We start from the raw sequence: 11,100 nt of genomic DNA, 5'->3' as shown, positions 1-11,100 counted from the left end.
GAAAGTAGAAGAAAGTCCTCCATAATTAAGGGACCAGCACAGAAAAGTCTCTCTCCGTTTTGCCACCCTGCAAACCTCATTGTGAGAGGCACATGAAGGTGGGCTTTGAGTGCTGATTGTAGGATTCAGGTGGGTCTGTACTGGGAGAGGTGCTTTGTCAGGTATTTCAGGTATTTGACTAGGATGAAATTTAGCTACTTAGAGGAAGACTTATAGAACAATCAAATAGGTTTTCTACATAAGGCTGTTAATCAGCTTTTAATCTGTTGCATCTGCTTTCGATTTTGCCATTGAATTGAGATCTAAGGCTCCATGATTTCCTTTCCTGCTTTTCTTCGACATCACCTCTAGGTGGCAGTGTGGTAAACAGAGGAGAAGAAGAAAATGTGCTACCTTTTGCTTTCACAATTAAATGAGGGATTTTCTTCTGCTCTAAAGTATCCCAACTGTCTTTTAAAAAAAAGAACATAAATAACAATTGCATGATAAATTTCTCATGTACAAAAATCTTCTAAACTCTCAGAAAGGGCAGTTAAGAGACTGCTGGACATTGCAGAATTCCTTTCCCACCACCAGAAAGGTAATTCTGCAGATGCAGGAATTCCATAGCTGGTGGCTTCTTTGTTGAGGCTGCTGAAAAAGCCGATGCCATCACTGTTGTCTTCCTATTACTGGTCCTTCACCTGCAGTATGGGTGAAAGGGACGTATAGGATGGTATAGAAAAGTTTTAAAGAAAGAATACTAGGAGAAGATTTGAGGAAGGGTTGGTGAACTAGAGCAAAAGCTCTCCTGTTTTCCAGAAAGAAAGAAATACTCCATGAGACCAATAGGAAGAATTTAGCTTTTGCTTTAGGACAGCCAACTGGTAAAACGGACAGCTAGAAAAAAGGGCTGCTCCTAGTTTCTGCTCCTAGAGCAGCATGAGCCTGGCAGAAACTGACGGCTCTCCTACCATGACTGTGCCACCCCCCCCCCCCACAATTCCCATAAGATTGCTCTGCCCAAAGATGATTTGAGCCTAATTTGAATGATGGCTGTTTTAGACAAACTCTTATATAATGTCAAAAATTAACAAAACTAACCAGCATGGATCCAAAATTCACCAAAATATTGAAATAAGTTGCTGACTACCATGGCATGAAACAGAATTAGAAAACTATATGTATATTATGGCTGTTCTTGAAGTTATATTCAAGATGAGGGAGCAAGGCGTGGCATCAAGGAAAAAGGGGAAAGAAGCAATACTGTATGCTGATGCCTTTTACTCCAACTTCTTCTTTGACAAGAGAGTAAAACTCAGACAGGTCGGAGGACCAAACTCTCCCAAACAGTAGTGGCTTTCTTGAAGTGCGCTCAGTGGTACACCCAACAAACCTTAAACAGACGATGTGGGCATTCCAAGTGGAAACAACACATCCTTCGTGAGGAAAGCATGACAGTTCACTTATCTATTTCTATTTAACACAATGCAGACGTTCTGATTTTACGGCATTACATGTTTTGAACCTTTTAGTGAAGTGGAGGTTTCTCATTTCAGTCTAACTGCTGTTAATTTGTTCCAAATGTTCACATGGCAAATAAGGTCTGGTTACCATCTCGACATTGAGTCGATAATAGGAACAGAACTGATCAGCATCTGGTTTAGTTCAGAGTACAACACACCGCCTAATACTTGAAAATTTGGATTGGAAGATCCTGGCCATTTCACGACCACCGAAAACCCCCCAGAAAATCTAACAACCCTAAACAGCACTCACATATAGTCATGTGCCATTATTTATTGCTTGATAGGTTGGCTAAATATGGAATATCACATTACTAATTTTACCAAATTCCACAATACATAAACAGGCCAGAACCTCTTAACATAAATTATGGCAGGGCTGTCTTAATGATAATTTTAAAAATCCACAGGGCTTGCTTTCCGGAGTTGGAAAACCATTTAAGTACATGCACATACAGACAGACAGACAGAATTTTCAAGTTTCTAATTTCATCTTTTCTCTATCATAGACAACACCCATCACAGATGTATGAAAATATGTTGGGCATTGCCGCTTTGTGCATAAACATGAAAATGGGTTTAACCATGAATCCAAAGATAATCTGCAAATTAGATTTTTCCTTCCATGAAATGTTCCATAAAAATGTAAAAAAACTGTTTTACCACATGTAATTCTCATTTTTTAAATGTTCCTTGAGCTTGTCCTTGTCTTGGGTTTTTTAACGATTCCAGTGACCAAACCAATAAACCTGCAATGCTGTTGCACTGCTAGAGTAGTACATACTTTAAAATCAATAATCATTAAATGCAAAGAGGTTGACAAAACAGGGAGTGTCCACTAATATGAAGATGACTGAAAGACATTACATTTGCTGCTTTCCAATCATGTGCGTCAGTTTTAGTGGATCTGCAACTTCATATTAGAGCTTTAAAACTGATCTCCAAGTCTCAATCCTTATGCTTCTCATAGTCTTCAAGCAGAAAACTTAGCTCTCTGTCCCTTTAAATTAAGCGGCTACCATGCATGCTTAGTCACTGGGTAGTTCAAATTTTGAGGGATGTGCTCTCCAAGGATTTTTAAAAATGTATTTCTATGAACCTTGGTGTTCCACATATGAGTATACTGACACCTTTCTTTCTTTTCTCTGTGGCCTCTTATTGACTGCAGTACTGTTAACACTCATTTAATGAGTTTATTTTTAGGAAATTTTTATGCATGTGTGTATGCACATACGCATAGACAGCATACACATGCAAACAGTTATATTTGAAGGGTTGTCATCAAGACTCGTTTGCACAGCTAAGGAATAACCGGAACATATATTGCTTTGCTCTTTGTTCTTGATTCAACAAAGAGACAGACACCCCCAGCAATCTTTAAAATAAAGACGCTGCTAAATGTTGGTGCTTCTCTACAGCTAACCACATAGTGCCCCTTCCGTACTCCTGTGAGCTGAAAAGTATTTGGTTAAAGAAAATAGGCTGGCATGACAGCTTCAATCATTGTGTATATATATCAGAATGAAGAGAAAATGCAGCAAAAGCTTGTTGGACATGTGTCTTGTCAAGCCAAATTAAGAAAAGTAAAGGTGCAATCCAATGCAAGTTTAGACAGAAAGAAGGCATACAACTCCCGGGATATACCAACCAGGCCTAATGAAAGCAAAGACTGATTGCTATAGATTACTAACTCTTTACAGTCTGTTCCTAAAGGAGTTGCATCAGGCTGGCTACAGATAGAATATCCAAATGCTAAAGCTCCTTACTGAAAAATCCGATACCTTTCATGGATAATCCTTCATTCCACTGGTAAATCTTAGCACAGATGCCAGCGGAAAATCTCTCTTTGTGTATATGGATTGCAGGCAGCTCTTCCAGTGGCTCAAGACATATGCTGAATAATTTAAAAAGAAAATCAGATTTGGTTCTTCTCCAGCAAAAGTGAAGCAATAACAGTGGCCAGATGAGTGTTTGTCTATGACGATTCCTCTAGTATTCTTTTGTAATCCATGTTCGCATTGCACCAAGAGTTACTCCTGTTTAGGGTTATAGTGTCTGACGTCTAATTTTGCAGGCACAGAATGGACAGTCTACACAAAATATAAATATGGAGCTTAAAGACTGTGCATTGTACACCCCACATCTGTGATGATTTCTCATGACAAATTTGATCATTCATGTTTGGTGTTCTTGGATCCATGGAACCAGCAAGCAAATGCATTCGCACTGGGAAACTAAATTTGATTATTCATCCATCTCTCATATAACGTCTGAAGCCCAAATATTATTGAAATGTAATGCATAGCAAACATGACTGCCATCATGATTGAAATTCCGCCAAGAAAAGGATCCTCCACTGACTAATTGAACTTGCCATAGCAACTGTGAGACAATGGAGAAAAAATGAAGCTCTGAAACACAAACATTTAGAGGTATATACCAATGCATCCAGTGCATATTAAGCAAGGGTTACTAATTTAATTTCTGCTTTCATTCTATTATGGTCTAAAGCCAAAAGCTCCACTAAATGCCTTTAAAGAGATATGTGATATTTTGAGATTTTAATAGATCAAGGCTAAAATCCACAGTCATTTGGAAGGAAACTCCATGGAACAACATAGGAGTTCCTTCTGACTAAAATGATAAGCTTGGACATAAGAAACAACCTATACTGAGTCAAACTATGGATCCATCCAGCCTAGTATTTTTGATGTTGACTAGCAGGATTTTTCCCCCTGGTCCTAACTGGAGAAGCCAGGGAGCAAACCAGGAATTTTCTGCATGATAGCAACTGTCACTCAGTTGTGCTCAGCATGAGAGTCTCTCCCTCTGCTCCCAAATGTTCTACTTAAATCATTTGGTTTGTTTTCCAGTTGAGTTCTATTTGTGTTGCAAATTATAATACTCCTATTGACCCTGGAAGGCATTTTTATATTTTGTTCCAACTAGGATCAGGTCCAGCTTTACGCTGATGGGAGTGGAGTTGCTTGCTCCTTCCCATGGGACTCCCTGAAGCTCTCCAAAGATGCTACAGTCAGGATCATATGGACAACATACAGTGCCTTGCCATTTGACTTTTCCACAATTTGCTGTGTTCCAACCTGGAACCAGAATTGGTTTAACTTGCATTGCTTCCATTTGACATACATGATACTCAACACTGCAAATGTGCAAAATATGTTTTTAATTGTTGCACAGAAGTAAACAAAAGCAAGCTAGAACTTGTTGGATGAAGTGGTATTCACTGCCAAGTCAGCACTGGATAGAAGCACTTTTAACAGCAATTACAGCTGTGAATATTGTTGAGTAAGACAATCGGCTTTGCACACCTAGTTTCTGCAATGTTTCCTATTCTTCTTGGAAAAACTGCTCCACCTCTGTCAGGTACCAGTGCAGAATAGCAACTGTCAAGGCTTTCCACAGATTCTCAACTAAAATGTGCTCTTTGACTGGGCGCTTCCTCTTTTTGCTTGTTCACTGTTCCAGTGTCCGGCTAGGTGACAAAGATCACTGCACTGCCAGAATGTGAATCTTTGACCCAACCTGAAGTCCTTTGAGACTAAAAAGCAAACCCACAGGATGCTGCCCCTTCCATGCTTCACCAGGATGTTGAAACACAACAAAAGGTGGAAAACTCAAGGTGGGGGGGGGTGAGGGGTATACTTCTTCTGTCCTCCTTATGCTAATGCAGTGCCTGAAAGATGCTCCTGATAACAAAGCAAGGTAGTTTTGTTGTTCAGTGCTGCCAGAAAGCAGTCACTTGGGTATGTCAGTTGGGTGGCTGCTTACAAACTGCCAAAAAGAAAAAAGAAAGAAAAAAAGAAAAAAAAAGAAACACATCATCCAAAGAGAAGATACAAATAGGATTGCTATCTGCATACTCTACTTAATAAGTGGCATACAGTACTTTATATGTACAGCTACAAATTTATGGCTAGAAAAGTTTAGGGTCATGGTTACTGTGACAGCTTCTAGTGTCACAGTGTCAGCTTCTAGTGACAGCTCAGGGTCGAGGAGCACTCACAAGCTGCGAACCCTGTCCCTCAGAGGGAGTGCAACCCCATTTAGGACAAGGCCCAAGTCCCCCATCCCGAAGTCCGAACCACCCACCAACAGGACCTCTGTCTTGTCTGGATTGAGCTTCAGTTTATTGGCCCTCATCCAGCCCATAATTTTCCTTTATGGGAGTCTATTTTCTTGTACAGTTTTTAAATTAATTGTAAACTACCCAGTAATTGAGATGAACCGACAGTATATAAATATTTTAAAATAATTTCATACTTTTGAGATGAACAGTAATTCCCCAACTATAAATTTTATGTTTCCTTTCTCTGGTTCAAAATGTGGGGTTTGAGCTGGTTTTAAAACATACAGTGTGAATCCTGTAAGGCAGAAGCACTGAGAGCTTACTGGGAGGTAAACCACCAGCTTACAGTGCACATTTTTATACAATGCATCTCCCTTATTTATTCAGCTTAACTTTCACTTTGGGCAGCTTACAAAATATTTGACATTAAAGAAACAAACAAAACGGAAATACAATTTTCCTACTCTAAGACAATTCCAAAACATTTTGCTGTACAGCAGTAATTCAGGAGAAGTTACAGTGGTTGCACATATTCCTTAAAGAATACAATAATCCATTTGCAAGTATTCCTGCTTCCTCTGATAGTGTCTGGGCCTAGATTGTCTGTTTTGTTATAGCTGCACACAGGACATCTCAGAAAGGCATCTAATCCAGAATTAGATCCAACATTTTTCCCCCACCCAGAAAAGTGATGCTTTACGATGAACATCATATGAGACAAGCCAGGTGAATTCTGCATTCCAAACAATGGTTTTAACTATTTATTCCTCCACTGAGAAATAAGTTCTATTGTTTATCAGTTGTTTTGCTTATTATTTAGTGAAGCTGTCTGTTATCAAAGCTTTTAAAACAGGACATGTACAAATGCAAATCCCAATTAGGTGAACAAACAGCACTCATGCACCTTGGGGCAACAGTCTCCAAATTATGTTTACCGGAAAGAAGAAAGCAAATTTACTTTCCTTTTAAGAATTCTATATGCTAATTTTCCAACTTAAAACAATTCTGCTTAAATACAACAGGAATAATGCTTTTATTCATACAGTATTTTCATTAGCTTTCACTTATTTACTTTAGGACCAACCTGGCTGTGTTTAAAAAAAGGAAATACCCAACACAGAGAAGGGCAAAGATCCAGTTAACAACCATTCCCCTGCCTCCAAGCACTTTTCTCCTCAGCCAGGCCCCCCAGATGGCTGGAATTTCAGCTGAGCAAAGTGTTCTCAGTGAGGAGCTTGTTTTTGGAAGAAGAGGGAAGTGCAGGTTCTTCCTCCTTATCCATGCACTTTTTTTGCTATTAAAATAAATTCTTATACCACCACCACAACCACCCCTTTTAGGATATTGGGTAGCTCATGTTTAAATTCATGGAAAACTGTCATATCAATAATAGCTACTACTGTGTGTCTTGTAATTCTACTCAGATTGATGCATTTTATCATCATTTAGTGACCCACTGGAATTATTTTAACTCACAGATTAAAATTATCTGTTTTTCCGCTTGTGCTAAAGTAGGTAGTGAAGTTTGAAAATAAAAACTAGTCAAAATTTATATCTCGCAATTTTAAGTGAAATAAAACCACACACTTAGATGTATGCATGTGTGTGTGCATGCACTTTCGTGTGTGTGTGCATGTATAGACAAATTTTATTCCAAGCCTGCACGTCTTGTGACCGTCCAAGCAGAATATAGCCTAGTATTCGTGTAAAATACCTGCAAGGGCACAAAACAAGCTGTGTTTTCATAGTGAAAGAAGGAACATTCAACAAGCCTCACATTTCTGCCAGGTAGTTTTGAGCTTGGTTGACACTCCCAAGATGGATGTATTTATCAATCTATAAATACTTCAGCATAAAACAAAAGAACATAAGAAAGTCATAGTGGATCAGACTGAAGATCTGTCCAGCTCAGCACTCTGCATACATAGTGGCAAACCAGCTGCCCACAAGATCCCTCAAGCAGGATGGGTGCAAGACCTCACCTAACCCAGCTCCTCAGCAACTCGTGAGCCACCCCGAGGCTTCGGCGAATGGGGCGGCATAAAAATGTTTTAATAAATAAATAAATAAAACTCGGTCTGCTGCAGACATGCCACCTCTGGTTAAGAAGGTGACACATAGCCGCAAGGCTAGTAGCCCGATGAACTCCTCTTCCATGGATCTTCAGATTATGGTTTCCACTTGTACTGGATAGTAGGACTGAAAACAGGAAGCGTGCAACCCTCCTCAACACACACACAAACTATGGTATGGCACTATACCTGAGTTAGCCCATTGTGTTTCCTCCATTTCAAGGGGAGGACAAAAAAAAAAAAAAAAAAAGAACTGGAGCCTTTCCTAACTTCTTGCAGTTCTTGTGGAACTTAAGGTTAGTAGCGAATAAGGTCAGTAGCGAATAAGCTATCTTTGCAGTCTAAACAAAATCACACTTTCTATGGTTATATGCATATGCTTAAGTAAAATTAATTTAAATTTGAAGCAGAATCCTGTTGAAGCAGCTCTCACCCCACCCCATATTTTTGGAAGAAGTTACTCCTTGACCATGTCACAACAACATAAGCATGCAATGTATGCTCATCCTCTGTCGCAGTTCCAATGAAAACAACAAACTCCATCTTATTGCTTGCAGGAGCTTGGGAGCTTTTACACAAAAGTAGTGTTCATGAATTCCAATAGTCTGCTCTGGTGCTCCATTTAGACCTGGAAATGCTCTGGGGTCCTGGAAAGCATGCATATATTCTGTTCTAAATGAACATCTAGTGCTAGAAAATAAAGCATTACTTCTTCTCTTTAAAGTGTTTGTGTTAAAAAGCCAGTAACATGATCAACAACTAGCAGTATTTCTTGTACAGCAGGAATCCATTCATACTCAGAGTAGAAATCCATGGCTAGATTATTCCCTTTAAGTCACCAAAACCTACTTTTCTAGGTGTTTTAACAAGCCTTTGTTAAAGGAACAGGGACATTTAAGATTGCTTAGTTCAGAACGAATTGGATTGCTTACTACAGAAGTAGGTATGCACAGCCCTTTGTTGCCATGTGCCATCAAGTGATCTCCTACTTATGGTGACCCCATGAATGAAAGCCCTGCTCAGCTCTTCCAGATTTAAGTCTGTGGTTTCCCTAATGGTGTCAATTCATCTTGTACTTGGTTGTCCTTTCTTCTGCCTTCAACTTTCCCTTCTCTAGGAGACTGGTCTTCTCATGATGTGCCCAAAGTATGACAGCCTCAGTATTGGCATTGCCGCTTCTAAGGAAACCTCTGGCTTGATTTTATCTGAGATCCACTTGTTTTTCTTTCTGTTGACCCAGAATATTCACAAAGCCCACCCCCCCCCCCACCGGCACGTTTCAAAAGCATAACTTTTCTTCATTGTGTAGCATTCACATCTGTACATAGTAATCAGATACAGTGTGGCCTCCAGTAAAGTAAAATGTCCCTATACTTTTATTTTAATTGTTTCTTAAAATAAATAAGGTACAGAGAGAAGGTATAAGTGAAACAGCATTGCCAAGGCATTTTAAGCAGGTAAAACCAATACATTCATAATGTGAAAATTTCCAAAGAGACTAAAAATATATTTCTTTCAATCAATACTCCGTTGAAACTTGAAAAAAGAATGACTATAGTTCTCTATACCAACAACTTTTACAGCCACTTCAAATAAATTATATTGACAGTATTTTAACCAGCTTCCTTTTACATCATATTAATTATACTGGTTATAATAAAATTTCCATTTATCATTAAATTCTTCAACTTGCTTATCTTTTCTTGTTCCTTCATTGCTGCCCTTTCAAGGCTTGGCAGCAGTCTCTCTTTGAATTGACGACTTTTTCCATGGTTAACAATACAGTTAAGTAATTCTTCTTGTAGTCATTAATGTTTTCTTAATATTCAGCTGCAGTCTTGCTCCTCCACTTGCTTCTTTCACTTTAATCAAGCATCATTTCAATTCTCTGCTGCTCTCTACCAGTAATATGGTATTATCAGCATACCTTAAATTATTGATGTGCTTTCCACCAATTTTCATTCGGTCCTTTGATTCAGCTTTCTGTGTGACATGTTCTACAAACTGATCAGATAGGGAGGTAAAATACAGCCTTGTCTGACTCCTTTGCCTAAGGAAAACCATTCTGTTTCTCTATACTCAGTCCTAACAGTAGGCTATTGCCTACAAGTTGTGCATCAGGACAAGTGCTGAGACACCCTCATGTATTTCAGGACCACTCATAGCTTCTTGTGATCCACACAGTCAAAGGTTTTGCTGCAGTCTATAAATCATAGACTGATCTTTTTCTGAAATTCTTTGGTGCACTCCAGTAGGGAGAGTTATGCAAGCCCTACTTAGCCCCATATTGAAGAAGCCTGCATAAAATATATGCGCTGTTGTGCTTGGTTGTTTGGTTATTGTGGTTTCTACCTCCCTTGTATGTCTCCATCTATTTTGCTCCACTTTAAACCACCTTAATCTATAATGTGGAAAGCATTATGCCCAAGTTCATGTGTAAAACCTACTTCAAGACACTGGAACCATGTGAGCTGAGTGACCTTAGCAGCACCACAGAAATAACAGAGAGCAGAAACTCTCACACTGATAGGATATTGGGACTTAATCCTATATGATCTCATATATGGACACAGTTGTCATTTTTTACTATATTACCTTACTTTAAAACAGTATAGGCGTGATCTTGATACTGTGCGATAAAGAACATACTACATAGTAATAGGTTAATTCTTGCTTGGTAGTACCCGTGTACATTTAGCATCCCTTCACCAACCATTCCATTCAGAAAATGTAACATGCCATGCAGAGTGCATTTTTATGCAAAGGCCTCCAGCACTCCCAACTCCTGTACAATAAATCATTATCCTTTATTATTGCTTAAGTTGATTTCTACAGGCCTATGCCTTAGACATTTATACATTCAAGATCTGAAGAGACCTGAGGTTCAATAAAATTTACTCTTTTTATTCGTTTCAGTGGCTTTTATCACAGCAGCAATAAATAGTAATCATAACTTTATAAAACAAATGACTTAAGATTGTTGCTTCTGTGAACACAAAACTACCGTTAACACAACTATTAATTTAAAACTAATCAAACTCTTAGATGACTGGTAGAAAAAAATCCACCTCCTGGTAGCTTTACTGTTGTTTACGACTGGGTGATCTGCAGGGTTTCCAACATGTCTTCTACAGCTTTCAGAGAATATTTGGTTTCCTTCTTACTACGACCAGCATACTAAAGAAAAAGGCAAAATGAGACGCTCATTTTATAAAATAGACCATGAAAAGTTGTAATAAGCAGCATAACCACTAGGATAGCTGCACACACAGGAAGACTGTAATCTTTTTATTACAGAAAGTTTTCTTTAAACCCCTGCACCAAATTTTAAAACTATTGCTTTCAAGAACCTGTCCTTACATTACCTCAAGTGCCTGTAGGAAGTGATCACATAGGCTACAGATGTAGTGAGTGGAAGGAGGAACGTCTGATTGGG

At 38.8% G+C, this 11,100-nt stretch overlaps 1 protein-coding gene across 2 annotated transcripts in view; it reads right to left on the bottom strand.

Annotated features, from left to right (window-relative positions):
* Positions 1-10,547: 10,547 nt before the first annotated feature.
* The window catches only part of EMC2 (ER membrane protein complex subunit 2), a 49,814-nt gene continuing 49,261 nt past the window's right edge, over positions 10,548-11,100 (bottom strand). For both annotated transcript variants that reach the window (XM_044421783.1, XM_044421785.1), the window contains exon 11: positions 10,548-10,841. In XM_044421783.1, coding sequence (XP_044277718.1) covers positions 10,755-10,841 — 87 coding nt within the window. In that variant the 3' untranslated portion in view covers positions 10,548-10,754. The remainder of the gene's footprint in view (positions 10,842-11,100) is intronic.

Source organism: Varanus komodoensis, unplaced genomic scaffold, assembly GCF_004798865.1.
Source record: "Varanus komodoensis strain SLA01 unplaced genomic scaffold, ASM479886v1 scaffold12, whole genome shotgun sequence".
NCBI classification, from domain to species: domain Eukaryota; kingdom Metazoa; phylum Chordata; class Lepidosauria; order Squamata; family Varanidae; genus Varanus; species Varanus komodoensis.
Note: the sequence above shows the minus strand (reverse complement) of the source record. Positions and strands in the feature narration are given on the sequence as shown.